This window comes from Micropterus salmoides, unplaced genomic scaffold (genome assembly GCF_014851395.1).
Source record: "Micropterus salmoides isolate LMB-PRFRI ecotype aquatic unplaced genomic scaffold, ASM1485139v1 Ms_hic_scaffold_4, whole genome shotgun sequence".
In the NCBI taxonomy this organism is placed as follows: Eukaryota; Metazoa; Chordata; class Actinopteri; order Centrarchiformes; family Centrarchidae; genus Micropterus; species Micropterus salmoides.
Genome location: NW_024043372.1, coordinates 20,859,053 through 20,875,145, shown reverse-complemented (window position 1 = coordinate 20,875,145; position 16,093 = coordinate 20,859,053). Strand labels below are relative to the sequence as shown.

At 38.3% G+C, this 16,093-nt stretch overlaps 1 protein-coding gene across 2 annotated transcripts in view; it reads left to right on the top strand.

Moving 5' to 3' along the window:
• LOC119886678 (voltage-dependent calcium channel subunit alpha-2/delta-2-like) overlaps positions 1 to 14,639 on the top strand; it is a 48,403-nt gene extending 33,764 nt beyond the window's left edge. Inside the window, exons 28-38 of one of the 2 annotated variants that reach the window (XM_038697580.1) lie at positions 1,303 to 1,401; positions 1,596 to 1,687; positions 1,795 to 1,842; positions 2,510 to 2,581; positions 3,084 to 3,236; positions 3,324 to 3,376; positions 3,623 to 3,678; positions 5,105 to 5,228; positions 5,329 to 5,438; positions 5,557 to 5,639; positions 7,140 to 14,639. In XM_038697580.1, the coding sequence (XP_038553508.1) occupies positions 1,303 to 1,401; positions 1,596 to 1,687; positions 1,795 to 1,842; positions 2,510 to 2,581; positions 3,084 to 3,236; positions 3,324 to 3,376; positions 3,623 to 3,678; positions 5,105 to 5,228; positions 5,329 to 5,438; positions 5,557 to 5,639; positions 7,140 to 7,154 (905 nt within the window). In that variant the 3' untranslated portion in view covers positions 7,155 to 14,639. Of the gene's footprint in view, positions 1 to 1,302; positions 1,402 to 1,595; positions 1,688 to 1,794; positions 1,843 to 2,509; positions 2,582 to 3,083; positions 3,237 to 3,323; positions 3,377 to 3,622; positions 3,679 to 5,104; positions 5,229 to 5,328; positions 5,439 to 5,556; positions 5,640 to 6,997 lie in introns of both variants that reach the window. The other variant, XM_038697579.1, reaches the window with a different exon arrangement.
• Positions 14,640 to 16,093: the final 1,454 nt, after the last annotated feature.

Sequence of the window (16,093 nt, the reverse complement as noted above, 5' to 3'; positions counted from 1 at the left end):
CTGTACTTGCTTTGATCATCCATTATTTACACCAATTAATTTCTTAATATGCTCCCAGATTTGTTTAGTATTACCTCTAGACTCATGAATAATACTAATAAAAAAGTTTGCTTTAGCCTTTCTTAATTCTCGAGTAACCCTGTTACATAACATTGTAAACTTTTGTCTATCAATTTGCAATTTAAACTTCAGAAAATGTTTTTGTACATGATCTCGCTCCTTCATCAGTTTCAGTAAGTCTGTACTCAACCATGGTAGACAGTTCTTTTTACTCTTTTTCTTACCTTGGGATGTGCTATACTCTGAATTGTGTTTATAAATCTCTTGCTGTCTTCCTCTACATTCCTCCCAGCTATAAATTCATTCCAATTTGTTTTATTTATAGTCATTTGGAAATTCTCAAGTTCACTTTTAGGAATTCTAGGATGCTGAGAATGATATTTATTTGTCCTATGGTCAGTTAATCCAGTAATGAGGTGATTTTTTCTCAACTCTTTCTGGCCTGTTGGTGAAAAGTAAATCAATTTGCGTCTGTGAGGATATAGTTATTCTGGTAGGACCTTTAATTAGTTGTGTAAAATCCATATTATCTGTAATCCTTTTTAAAGAATTCCTATTTCTCTTGTCATCCCAATTTATGTTGAAATCACCTAAGAGTAAGACTTCTTGTTATGAATTACATTCTTTGAGTAACCTTTTAAATTCATCATAGAAGGTATTGTTAGAAGAAGGTGGACGATAAGAGTAAAAACAAAAAAAAAAGGACATTTGAGAAAAGAGAGTGATAGTTAGTCCAATACATTCCAGATTAACATTAGATAGTTGAATCTGGGTGCAGTGAATATTATTCTTCAGGTAAACCATGACTCCACCACCTCTTCCCATTTTCCTTGGTATGTTAGTCCAGATGAGCCAACCCTCCCAAGTTGTAAAATACTGTATTACAGGAGTATGAGACATCATGTGGCACTTCATTTCTTGATGTGGCTGTTGTTTATTACAGCAACAATAATTAAGTAAATATAATTTCTTAATAAATCTATCAAAAGAAACCTGATTTCTTGACTGGCAACTCTCTGCTATCTCATAGAGGACATATTTGTCCTGTCTCAGGCACCGTAGCTATACAACTCGCTTGGATAGGGGAGAAGGGGTGCAATTTGCAACCACTAGATATCAATAACATTTACACACTGAGCCTTTAAAAATAAATTCAAACTGATAAATACAGCATTCATAAATGTGTGACTAGGACCTCACATCAGCTTTTTTTAATCGTTAAATCGTTTTGTTTCTAAACAGCCTTGGAGGACCCCGTGAGTGCAGAAAACGGCACCGTTGGAATTTTGGTTAGTTCAGCTGTAGAGGTTAATTTAGGAGGCAAACTGCTCAAACCTGCAGGTGAGAAAAATACTTTCATGTAGCAAACATATTGTGGTATCCTGTGATTAATGTGGGATTCTCAGGAATGTTCTTTATCTAAAATATTTTTCAAATATTTCAGCTACCTCTGTTTTGTACTCATCTTACCAAAATGTTGCTTCTCGCCCCTCTTATCTCTTCTTTGCTCTGATCCGGTGGATCTTGTCACTCAGTGGTCGGAGTGAAGCTGGACCTGGAAGCGTGGGTGGACAAGTTTAAGATCCTGGCCAGCAATGTGTCAGACATTCGACAGGGCTCACACAAGGTATAGCATGGTGCTACTACTTACTAATAATCACTAATGACTTAATTAGATTGCATTTGCTGTGACAAAAGTGACATTATTGTCTCATTACACATGTTGTGAAACAGTGTGGACCTTCCAGAAGTTGTGAAATGGACTGTGAAGTGAACACTGACGTAAGCATGTTTTGCATTTCATTCTCACATTAGCGCAACCGCTAGACTGTGGCAGACCTTCAGGTTAAGTGTGTTCTTAATACTATTGTGATTATTAAATTTGTCTGTCAGCTGTTGTTTTCAACTCACAGATAAGAGGAACACTTGTTAAAGCTGATGTGCCCAGTGTAATTACCAAAATCCACAGCCTGCCTGATGTGTACGATTAAGATTAAGAGGGTGTTTTAGGCTGTGTGCTCATCTTGTCCCTTGTAGGATATTACACTGTGAAAAATCTCCCTCTTAACCAGTTATTCAGTCAGATCTTGAAGCCACTCAAAAGGAAAGATATCAGATCAGGGATTTTTGTTATTCTGTTTTTGTATTTAATGTCTAGAAAACTTGGAGCAAGTTTTTTTATTAATAGGCTTGTTTTGACAAATTGTTCATATAAATCAATGTTCAATTTAAGACCAAATGACTTAAGATTTTTTTTGCAGTGTAGGAAACGTTCATATAGACTTGCCTGCAGGTTTTTACAGTCTGCTGTCTCCTCTTATAACATCATGTCAGCCTGTATATTGAGATTTTCTTTGTTCTGCTTCTGTTCAGTGATGTGGTAAAATGTTAAAAGATTCTGCTGCTGTGTGTGCGACCCTTGTTGTAAACTCTGCCATGTTGTCTGCAGGACCTCCTCTGCTATCTCATTGATGATGGTGGGTTCCTGGTTATGTCCAATCAGAGAGATCACTGGAAAAAGGTACGTCTTTGTGTGGTAATGTGCTTTCTCTTCTGCAGTGTCCATTTAGCAGAAAGTACACAGTATGCCTTATGTTTTAAAAGTGATGAAAAATGAAAGGCAATCCTGCTCTAAGTATATGCCTAACTGATCCTTTTTTGTGAGCAGATGTGAATTCATTTCTGGGAGTTTTATCAACGTACTTGCTGTTCATGGTGTTATTGCATGCTTATATCAGATTTTGTATGTTTGCTGGTTTCAAAAATAGTTTTCTGTTACAGGATCATTAAGTAGTTAATTCAACTAAATTCAGAGTCATTGCAGTTTTCTTCAGCTTATACCAGTTCAGCTCAGTTGTCACTGCAGGACCAAATAAATGAACAACAAACATAAAGAACACAGAAACAAGTAGAAAACGTTTATGTTATTTAAAGTTTATGTTGAACCACTGTGTGTCACTGTTTCTCTGATGCACTTTCTTTTCCTTTCTCTAACTGTCTTTCCTTTCGTTCACCGATCACAGATTGGTCTATTCTTTGGTGATGTGGACCCTTACCTGATGCATGCACTCTACAACAACTCAATCTTCACTCGGCGTCAGTCTTTCCACTACCAGTCGGCATGTGAACCAGTTAGCAGCAGCCACACTGGTGCAGCACCGAGGGGCATCTTTGTGGTAAGAGACACCTGCAGATTTCAGATTCTGGAATCTGTTTTAATATGATGGAAAGCTCTCATCTGTAACTTCTCTCTGTTTCTGCAGCCGTCCATTGCCGACATCCTCAGCTTGGCCTGGTGGACATCCACAGTGGCATGGTGAGACTTCATTTACTGCAAATCAGATGACACCAAGACCAAGTTAGGTGCCCTTTAAAACAATCTTAATTGTGTACAGACGTCTGCATATGACACCAGGAGCGCCTTTTTTATTGCTAGGCAGCTGCCACTCTCTGCCATTTTCAGCACGCAGCATGTTACTGTAGCTTGTCTTTACTGTTTTTTATTGATGTTTACACATCGTATTTCAGTCTTTAACAAAGTGCAATGTGAACACTTTTACAGGTCTGTGGCCCAACAGCTACTGTATGGGCTGGCCTACAACAGCTGGCTTTACCAAGGTGGATTTGTGCATCTTAACACAATCTGTGTGTGCGTGTGTGTGTGTGTGTGTGTGTGTGTGTTATTAAATTAGATTTAAATAAGTCCGTTCTATAAAATCCAACAAGCACCTCATTTGCATTTAGGCCTTATTTTTAGCCTCAAACTTCAGTTACCATAAACATGTTCTGACCTGATTAAAAAGGGATTTTGTTAACATTGAACTGTTGTTTCACCGGGAAACGGCAACATTTTGATGAATGTGTACAGGTACTGGTCATATAATTAGAATATCATCAAAAAGTTGATTTATTTCAGTAATTCCATTCAAAAAGTGAAACTTGGATATTATATTCATTCATTACACACAGACCACGTTGACCTTGGACCTCAGAAAACACAGTGGACCAGCAGATGACATGGCACCCCAAACCATCACTGACTGTGGAAACTTTCCACTGGACTTCAAGCAACGTGGATTCTGTGCCTCTCCTCTCTTTCTCCAGAATCTGGGACCTTGATTTCCAAAGGAAATGCAAAATTTACTTTCATCAGAGAACATAACTTTGGACCACTCAGCAGCAGTCCAGTCCTTTTTGTCTTTAGCCCAGGCGAGACGCTTCTGACGCTGTGTCTTGTTCAAGAGTGGCTTGACACAAGGAATGCGACAGCTGAAACCCATGTCTTGCATACGTTTGTGCGTGGTGGTTCTTGAAGCACTGACTCCAGCTGCAGTCCACTCTTTGTGAATCTCCCCCACATTTTTAAATGGGATTTGTTTTACAATCCTCTCCAGGGTGCGAATATCCCTATTGCTTGTACACTTTTTTCTACCACATCTTTTCCTTCCCTTCGCCTCTCTATTAATGTGCTTGGACACAGAGCTCTGTGAACAGCCAGCCTCTTTAGCAATGACCTTTTGTGTCTTGCCCTCTTTGTGCAAGGTGTCAATGGTTGTCTTTTGGACAGCTGTCAAGTCAGCAGTCTTCCCCATGATTGTGTAGCCTACAGAACTAGACTGAGAGACCATTTAAAGGCCTTTGCAGGTGTTTTGAGTTAATTAGCTGATTAGAGTGTGGCACCAGGTGTCTTCAATATTGAACCTTTTCACAATATTCTAATTTTCTGAGATACTGATTTTGGGGTTTTCATTAGTTGTCAGTTATAATAATCAAAATTAAAAGGAATGAACACTTGAAATATATCAGTCTGTGTGGAATGAATGTATACATTATACAAGTTTCACTTTTTGAATGGCATTACTGAAATAAATCAACTTTTTGATGCTATTCTAATTATATGACCAGCACCTGTATATAAAATCTGGGCGAAAATCAGTTTAAACCAAATTAGTCTCAGTTCAAAAACAAAAATGAGCTTTGGGAATTATATTATTATATTACTACCTTAAATAAAATGCTAAACTTTAATGTGTTTGTGGTCTAGATGATGTCCTTGTTGAAGGTTTTGAGACAAAGGAAAGCAGCTGTGTGACCATCCAAAGCCAGTTCTACTTCACAAACACCACCAACTCTTACAACGTGCTGCAGGACTGTGGAAACTGCTCACGGTGTGTTTTTCAGAGTGTCAGCAGAATGTGTTTGTGCTCTCATACCTGGACTGTACACACTGTAAGAAGTCAACTAAATATCCGTCACTGTCTCCTGTAGGCTGTTCCATGCAAAGCGAATAGAAAACACCAACCTCCTCTTTGTGGTCGCCGAGACGCTCCCCTGCAGCTCATGTGAGATAGAGAGATTGACACAGGTCAGGACAGAGTGTATCCTTTTCATGCTCACACACTCTGCGGTGCTTTCGTTTTTGCTGACGGTGGAAATCTCATCGATCTTGTGTGGCAAGTAAATTCAGTGTTACTTAATTTAACTAAAAATAAACAGTTCAGGAGGAGAATCCATGCGAAGTACTGAGCAACGCACGATATCGTAAAGGCCCGACTTCCTGCTTTGACTACAGTGCCTTAGTGAGTAGATACACTATGTATGGAATTATATTTGTGCCTCAATTCTGAGCATGAGACATTTTGAGCACAGAAATATATTTTTATAAGCACATTGACTATATTTTGTAGAAAAAGTACTGCTTTTAAAATACAAAAATCAATTTGTATTCACTTATTGTGTGTATTTGTAAGTATTATCTACATAAGCATATAATGATCTCTCTGTGCACTCCCACTTTATGAAATTCTACTTGTAGGTTAGTCTCTCTAGCCAACTATCTTGGTTTGTGGCTGGTTAATCACAGCTAGCTATACAGTAGTTAACTAAGCTAGTTTTGCTAACTTGATGATTCCATCTACTGTACACAACCAAGGCATTATACTCATTTATGAAGTTCCTTCAAAAATAACTTTCACTGTACCACTGAATTTAAATAAATCTAAGATATAATTTCTTAAACATAGGGTGCTACCTCGAATTTTAAAGCACGCTATTGTGCAGCTGGCAATTATCAAGTTAGCCAACTAGCTTACTTAGCTACTGCTTATCTGGCATAAGTTAGCTAACTACTTACCAAGATAGCTAGCCCAAAGTGCGTCCCTTCTGAAAGCTGCCATTATGCTTCATTAGAACGGCCCCGCACACCATTGGAATTGGGGTTGGAGACTGCGTCCAACAATTTCTGTAACTTTCTGAAACAACTATCTGGCATTTACGCCCACTTCACGCAGTGATTGGCCAACTGTACAGAGGTGAGAAAAGAGCCAGGGTTTAAACTTCTCTCTCCAGCTCTCGTTTTCCATCCTTACACAACTACTTTTTTCCACTTTTTATGTGAACTATGAAGACTATTAATTTCTTTCAGGAGAAACTGAAAATGTGCCATGTTATCCCCATATTTAAAGAAAGCATGAAAACCACCCTCTCTCTTTGATGACCAGTTTTTCACTCTGCCTCCCAGGGTGGCTGTTCACTCACGTTGGTCGGACAGCACAGTGTACCTCTTTTTGAGCATAACCCAACCATAACACCATTGGAGAAAAAACAACCAACATACTCCCAATTTTGCTGTGTAAGTCAGCCAAACCTTTTGAGAGAGAACAAATGATTCAAACTGAGTGACAGTGGTCATTATTGCGTGTTTGGGTGGATAATAGTAAACACGAAAATAAATGTACACAGAGCATTGTCTGTGCAAATTAAATTACTCTTTCCACAATAATAATTTTTCTTCAAGATATAATTTATTTGCTTGCAAAAGAAAGTTTATGTGCTTAAAAATGTCCCTTTTCACGCTTAGATATGAGGCACAAATTCCAATGTCAATACACTAATGATGAATCATTTGCTCTGGATTTATTGTTAACTCTCATTGCAGGAAAACACGTCAGAGTGCGGGCGGGGTCATGCTCTGCAGTCCTCCATAGGAGTCCTTCTCTTTATTCAGCTTATTCTGCCTCTTTTTCATCTCTGACACGTTCAAACACTCTAACTGACATCTTTCATCTCTTTGGGTTTAGGCTCGGATCTACTGAAGGTCAGATCAAACAGCAACTGCAAAATTCTTCGTTTTTGATCTACAAACGTCCCATAGAACATTTGTGCTTGGGTAAAAAAACAAAAGTGGATAAGCTCTTAGTGTTTTATGCCTTATTGCTTATGCATTTGTTGGTGTTCCAGGGCTTGAGTGCAAAATATAGGAAGAGAATGTGTTGAGTGTGCATGCTACTTAAACTAGGACAAGCATGTTTAACATTTTTGCACACAGGATCAGCCATGTAAACACCAAAAAGTCAGGGAGGCAGCTGAAATGTACTTTTAACGGGCCAATAAATAACCACTCAGCTGGAACTCACAACTTTAGGTGGGATTGTGGTAGTGAAATTATAAAAGATCTAAAAACTCAGTCTATTTGGTTTGTGGTAAAAACACAGTGGTGGAAGGTACTCAGATATTTTTAGCAATACCAATCTGTGGAAATACAAGTATTAGCAACAAAATTTACTTAAAAGCATAAATACTCATTTGACAGCAGAATGGACCCTATGTGTTACATCAACATATCAATCATTATATTATCAGATTAATATTAGTTATGCATTAACATGTAGGAGCATTTAAATGTTGTAGCTAATCAAGATAGAGCTAACCTTCAGTACTTTATACACCGTTGGGTAGTTTTATCAATAACAGTCATTTTAAAAACTCAGCATAGGTTTTCTGTGAAAAAATGAAAAGTAACTACTTGTCTGATAAATCTCGTGGAGTAAAAAGTTAAATATTTAAGAATTAAAGGTGCTCTGTGGATTTTTCTAGCAAACAAAGTTTCTGTTTACAATTAGTGTTTCTCACCCGAAACACTTGTTGAATGCATTTCCTACCACATAAAAAACTGAAACTGCTTTGTTTACACCCATATTTACTTGATAGCAGTCTTCTTCCCTGCATTTTCTGACGTATTGCAGCATTTTGTGGCGCCTTACTGCCTGCCACCTGTGGATCGTTGGAATAGAGTGAAACCATTGGGGTTTCCAACAGGGACCCACTGTTTTCATTGCTCCATAGCGCTGCTAGTGGTCAAAACTCCACAGGTTACCTTTTAGGAGATAAAATGGGATTACTCAAGTAAAGTACAAGCAACCTCAACACTGTACCCAAGTATAGTACTTGAGTAAATGTAAATAGTTACTTGTCATCACTGAAAATACAACGCTGCACATGCCACCACATGACCGGGTATTATCCAGAAGAGCTCTGTGATTGGCAAAACAACTTTGTAGAGACATTATTCTGAGTTTTTAGATTTTTCATTGTCACTGTGGCTCCTTCGATGAGGCCCACCTAAATAGTTAACTGTTGGTTAACTATGGTTTAAAGTTTCCATACAACTGCTGGGTAAAGCTATAGAAAGTATTTACATAACCGAATGAACATGGAAAGAAATAGACAGAACCTGCTGCTGGTTGAGCTCCACAATTCAGGCTCCCTCCTATAATTTGCTCAGACGCCGCTGCTCCTGGCATCTTCTGTTTTTGTTGGCTTTGTGAAAATTAAAATGGATTGTCTGTGCCAGGTTTCATTTGCATGTCCAGTACGTAGTAAATATCTTTGCACATGAAGGAGCTCCTGCACCTACAGCGGTTTTTACATGATAGTAGATCCAGGCCTTAACCTCAAATTCACTTCAGTGTCTTTCAATCCACCTCTGACCTTTGCCAGACAGTTTCAGGACTATAAATTCCATCATAGATGACAACGACCCAGAATGACCTCCCTCTGCTGTCTCAAGTACGCTCTGTCTCTTAAATCGTTATTTCAGACAGAATTTAGATGAGAAGTATTTTTCCCCCCTAAAAATATTTTTCTTAGAGCATTTTCATTTATAAGACAACAGATGAGAAAAGTATGATGAGAAATACCAGTGTCAGACCTCCAGCAAGATTTTGTGACTTTTCATAACACATATCAGTGATGAAGTGTCCGTGTAGTTTCATTGATTCAAGGATTGTTAAAGGCAAGGTTTGTTTTGTTCAAATGCTTCCACAGAGGCTTGGCATGAACTTGATGTGCTTCCAGTTGATATGAATTGATTAAAGGTGTAAAATCAGACAGAAACATACGGTCGTATCAAATGTTAACAGTGTTTTTGTTACAATAATGTAGTAGTGAATCCTCCAAAAAAACACTTCAGTGGTTTAGTGCAATACTGCTGTTTTGCACTAAACCACTATACTGATAATAGTTTGCTTTATTCTAGCAGTAATTATCATGACCATCAATTTCTCATTAAATTTAGATTTGAAGTAATTGACATTCTGTGTTATCTATAGTGTTATAGCACAAAACATGTGCAGATGTCAGTGTGTAGCTGACATGTTTTTAGGCGCATTACATCAGTTGTTGGTTAAAGGGAAGCTCTCTGTCCCTTTTTTTTTATATCTTGTATCGCCACTATTTGTCAAACCTGAATTTATGCACTTGTGTATGCTTCTGTATGGGGAATGTAGCTTTGAACAGCTTTCTGTGTAATCAATATTTTATCAGTATGTGATGCTTTTTGGCGCTCTGTTGAGATTCCCCCGATGTCACACTGAAAGTGATGATTCGCTGTGGCAGAATGTTTTCATTTTTATCATGCATAAGGCGTCATGATGTTGACGTCTGATTCAAGTTTGTACAAAATTATGAAGCTGTAAGACTTTTAGCAGTTTTGTCACAGTTTGTGTCTGTCCAGTATTGTATGCATGTTAAACATTAACCCCATAACAAAGAAATAATACATGCAACATATATTAGGGATGCAACTAAGCAATTATTATTGTTATCTCTATTATTCAATGATTAGTAGTTGAAATAAAAAAAAAATTGCCCTTCAGTTTCCCAGAGCGTGGTTACAAGTACATTAGTACATTCAGTGTCAAACAGCAAAATCCTAACACATGAAAATCAAAACTCAACACTGAAATTTATTATTTTTGTTCATGAAGTCACCGGTTTGTCATTAGGAAAAAACACGACGACTGTGCTTATGTAACAGTTGGAAAATCATTATCTGTTACATACAATTTATTTAATTTGACTCATTTTATCAGTGTGGGTCTTGTCTCATCTGTCTGCGCAACGCACGTGTCAGACTTCTCCTCCGTGGCCGCCTGCAGCTATACTACTTGTGACTGTAACTTCCACTATCTACATCTACACTAGATGCCAAATTTTTTTCAAGCCGTTAAATGGCGGCCCAGAACAAAGTGAAATTATTTCAAATCCTCATACAGGCTAATCCTGTGCATGTTTAGCACAGTACTACTGCGCGGTAAGATTGATTCCAAATAACTGCAGATATTTTTTTTTTATCTCCCTTGTTAAACAAAATTGACATAAAGCATTGCTGCAAAAAACATTCTCGCACTTTTATTTTGGAGGCAGTGAGTGTGTGAGTAACTGTAGTTGTCATGACTGAGATCTATTTCAGCACCAGCCGCTATCATTATTAATCATTTTTTATTTTTCTGCTATCAAAGCAATCTATCAAGGCCAGAAATTATTGCTGGTGGGCCTGCCTATTGCCGACCACTGCTTTAACATACACCAATCAGCCATAACATTAAGAACACCTGCTGGTCTCCCTCTGCCACCAAAACAGCTGTGACCCATCAAGGCATGGACTCCTCTGTGTATGCAATGTGTGTCCTGACGTCTTTCTATCAGAACCAGCATTAACTTTTTCAGCAATTTGACCTGCAGTAGCTAGTCTGTTGGATCGGCCCACACGGGCCACCCTTCCCTCCCCACATGCATCAATGAGCCTTGGCTCACCGTGACCCTGTCGCCATTTCCTGCTTTTCTTTCCTTGGACCACTTTTGATAGGTACTGACCACTGCAGACCGAGAACGCCCCACAAGAGCTGCAGTTGTGGGCATGATCTGACCCAGTCTTAAGCCATCACAATTTGGCCTTGTCAAAGTTGCTCAATTCCATAAGTTTGACCATATTTCTTGCTTCTAACACATCAACTTTGGGGCCAAAATGTTGCTACTTAATATGTCCCACACACTAATGTGTGCAATGGTAACCAGATAATTACTGTTACTCACTTCCCCTGTCAGTGGTCATAAGGTTATGGCTGACTGTTATATTTTATTTATAAAGCAATGTGGTTGTAAGGCATACAGTTAGCAGGTTGTTTTCACCAAACTCTCCATCTGACAAATTGTACAAACAAGGTCACAGCCTGTATGATTATTGTGCTGTATTAAACAACCCCTTAACATAAAAATCTCTACTACTAATGACTATTTTCTTGGTCGACAAATCTGTTAATTATTTATTCGATTAGTCACTAGTCACGATTATTTTTGTCACTACCTAACCCTAATTAACCCATTTAACTAATTAAATATCTTTCAAGTGAACTAGCCTACTGATCTCTTAACACACAGCCTAACTAGCTAACCTTACCATTAAGTGAATGAGGTTTAATATTCAGAATGAACACCAGTATCAACGCCAGGGGGAAACCAAGGAAGACAAGACAGCGTAGGCTACTCCTATAATTCACTGATTTATACTAACTTTAAAACTTTTAACTGTTTAACAAAGATTTTTGCTTTGGAACTATATAAAATAAAAGCAAATTAACAGTAACATTAGAAACAGTCCCCTTTCATACAACTTCTGTAGTTTATTTTTCAAAAGTGCTTATAAATTTTAGGTAGTAACTTAGTGGAGAATGTTCTGTAGGCTGCATCAAGAGACAGATATTCCTTGATTTACTTTTTTCAAAGCTGGGTCTCGACATTCCCAGCGTTGTGTTGGACAGATTTGTGCTGCGGTTTTTATGAGACAGACGAGCGAGAGGATGTGCTGCGCGTGTGCGCTACGGCGCTCATCTGCAATCAAATAGGATTTTAAGTAGGCCTAGTAAAATAAAATCAAAACAAAATCAGTATGTGGCGGGCCGCCACAAATAAATGCAGCTCTGTTGTTGCTGCTGCAGTGGTCTGAGTAACTGGGACCAGAGGGCTCTGTGGCCCGACTGGCCGGCCGGCTGCCACCGTTAACCTCGCGGGCACTTGTGGAGCTTCTCAACCCCGAAAACGTTTGAGCACATTTTCGATTCGCCATCAACTTTGGTAAAACTGCCAATATTCAAGTTCTAACACAGTTGATTTCTCGACTCAAAACCGCTCACAAGTGTAGCCCAATTAGAGATTATATAGTGTACAAAATTAAAAACAAAAGCCGCTCTGGTGTTCGCCTCTTTCTCCGCTTCTTTCTCCTTCTCACGTGAAACTTTCTTCTTCGTGAGTAGTTTTACGGTGAAGCAGTCATGGCAGACAGTGGAAGCGATACTGCCCCCAGCACTTCCTGTAGTGTATTGCAGTTTGAAATAAACCACAAATGTTCCTAGTATGAAGATTGTTATCTCTCCCTTAAACGGCATCTATAACGATGCGTCGAGAATTAAATTTCACATCGACGAATTTTTATAGTCGACGTCGTCGATTACGACTAATCGTGGCAGCCCTACTCTACTCACGATAATAATTTGTGTCAGATGTGTTTTTTCAACACATTTATTTTCTCTCATATTGTTCAGTTCAAAATTTTAACTGCTGAACACCTTTGGAGTCACTTTAAGTAAGTTAAATTCTAGTGAAGACTTTGTAACTTAACAATGTATCACTGTCTTCTTTAGAAGTTATACATGATAAAATCTCGAAAACAATTTCCCACAGTGATTCATCAGCCCCTGGTGTCTTTTTGTGTTACCATTTGTTCTGTCACATTAATCGGGGATATTTTTTACAAGCTTTTTCGACATAACATTTGTAAAATGCTGTTTTTCTCCGTCTGCCTGGAGTTCCACCCTGCAGTGCCTTTGTTGCACTCATTTTGGATGGCAGGAACATTTGTATCTTAGACGTGTGGACGTTCATCCTGCAGGCCCTGTGAAAGACACGGTTAAATTTAAAGGGTTGCAATGGTTCAACTCTAAATGGACTTCTCGTCAGGGAAGAAAAGGATGCACTTCATGAACTTATGAAAGCTTTTAAAAGGAGCACAGCACGGTTGTGAAAGAGCACAACAGAGGCATGTCGAGCAGCTGGCCTCCCCTCCTGCCTTCTCATGGAGAGATGTTCGTCAAAGCGACGTGAACCAACCCTGCTGCCCGTCTGCTACATGTCGTTTATCTCTACACTGTGGTTCAGCCTCGAATCAAAGCACAGACACTGTCCATTTTCATAGATTTTACTTCGTCCCATTGGCACACTGTATATTCTATATTTGAAGCCTGTTGGAAACATATACTTTTCCATTAGGACTGACTGAAACGAGTGAATGTTTATGTACAGTATACCTACTGTTCTCCATTTCTCTGCTGTACCCGAGCATGGTGGGGGACCCGGAGAAACAGACTGAAGCTCAACACTGTTTGGAGACCTCAGCAAAAACACTGCTTTAAAAAAAGAAATGAACAAAAAAAACCCAGCTTTTATTCTGAGACCTGCTGTATTCATTTTTGGTCGTATTGCATTATTCAAACAATACTGGTGTACATTGAAGGAAAGACATTTTGTGAAACTCTTTATAGCCTACAATATATTACTACTGTTGAGGTCAGTGTTGTAGTTTTGTTTTGAATTACCGGTATTTATTTGCATGATATTTTGAACAATTTACAGATTTGTGTACATAGTCTGATGGATATTTTACATTCCTGTCCACATCCAGCTCTCCAGCACTATGGGGAGAAGCCAGGGCGCCCTCTGAGGCCTCAGAGCTCTTTGCTGTGTGTAAACAAACGAAGCTGAAAGTTTGACTTCAGTGAAGCCTACAATAACTGTCAGTGTTTGCAATTTAGGTCTCTACGGCAAGTAAAAGCACAGAGGTATTTAGAGTTACGAGCAACATACTGCCTGATTAAACTTTTGTCATTTATTTAGGAAAAAAGTGACATCAAATGGAAATGATTTATGCATTTAAAGGCTATAAAACAAACAAGGCAGTGGCATGTGTGGGGACACCCCTTTTATTAATTCACTTTGTTTATGAAATAGATTTAAGTGTTGCTTATTTCATTTGATTATGTATTCTTTTATTTGTTTATTTATTTGGGTATTGTGAATAAGATTTGTGTTGAACAGAAAGGAATCGAATGTGTTTGATGCTTCTTTTGGTGCACAAAGCAGTTAACAAGAAAATTGCAAAGCAGAGAAAAAAAGATACATACTGTAAGTCTTTGTCCTTTTTATTTACCGAGTATCAAAAAATAAGAATGTCAGTGTTTTTGCTGTAACTTTGCTTTTCATTTTGCCGATGTTGTCGTTTACTTTGGACAGTTTCCTCTCTCTTTGTGCCAGTCTCCAATGCCACCTCATTTTTTGTACAGACGATGTGAAGCAGTCAGCAGAAGATGAAGGCTAACTTTGTAAAGATTTTGTCAGTCACATTACAAAATGGATATTTAAATGTTTATATCTTTGGTGATTAAATGCTATTGATATTTTTCACTTCAGCTCTGAATCGTCACTGTTCTTTCACACATTCTACATTTAATAAACTACAGTCTACTTAATTACACTTAATCTCATTTATAGTCCAAATCACTTTACCCGGTGAAGGCTTAGCCTTAATAACCTGTGTGGCAGGCGAAATGATGACTCCACCTCGTTTAGTACTGCTACTATACACTGTTACATTAATTAGACAAATATTATCTTTTTCATGTTATTTCAGACTAATCTCTCATTTGCTCTCCTCAGCCCAGTAGAAATTAAGAAGTAAAGGAATGACTCAAAACAAAAAACAAAATGCTCCAACATATTGACTCATAACAGTGCCATGATTTTATGTTATAAGACAAGGAGGCCTATCTAGTGACTAGTTTTGGCTGCAGGTAATAAAAACAGGTAAAATAGCTGGTTACCTCCTGCAGTGCACTAAAAAATTTTTAACTTGTTTTGCCAGATGAAAAGAAGAATCTTCTTCAGGCATCAACAAAGCATATAGTATGCAATTCATAAACATGAACTAATTTTTCAGAAACTTTAGTAATTTAAATTTTTTTTTATTTATTAATCTTTCGATTATTTCAACTGTTTAGCCAATAATAGGCCAGAAAATTGTGAACAATGCCCATCACAGGTTCCCAACAGCGTGATGTCTTCACATCTTTACAGAGCTAGATAATATTTCTAACATGTTTAGCTTGATAAATTACTTAAATTATTATTGATTATTAAATTGTTGGGGAAAACTCTTTCTATTGACATATGAAAATATGTTGGAGCTCTTTACTGTGTTCCTCCATGGCATTTTAACAGATGTCTGTATTTCTAGATATAATACATGGACAGTTGGATGTTTTTGATCACAGTAGCAAAAGAAATGTGGCGTTATTAAGATCAAAAGCGACCCTTGCCCTCTGGACTCCTTAACCACTAGACAAACAAGTGAGAAAACTTTCCATTTTGCTTATAAATGTTTGAACGTAAGAAGGTGAGATTCTCAGGAAGTCAACTATGTCCTGGCACTTTACTGCAGGTTCACAATACAGTGACCTGAACTGAAGCTACTGTGTAACTCCTGTATGTTTCCATTATCTAATGCAGAGAGACTTTGTCTCTGTGTCAGCTGTCAAGGATTAAAACATGAGTTTTGGGCAGCTTGGTGAGAACCAGAAAAGATATCCAAGGGTCAAGCTGCTTGTATGGTTCGTCATGAGCATTTGCTCATAATGTCAGTCAGTAAAGACATCAAACGGTAAGCTGAGGTCTTCAGAGGAAAGATGATACGTCGCTGGCCACAGACACAAAAAGCTTTGGATGGGGGGTTGTGGGATGTTTTGGCTCCTCTGATTCACCAACAGTCCTGCAGGCCAGCTGCTCTCAGTAGTGTTTGGATTATGTGATAACTCTCTATCCAGCAGGCATAGTGCCTGGTTATGTGGCTTAAAGAGAAATACACAGT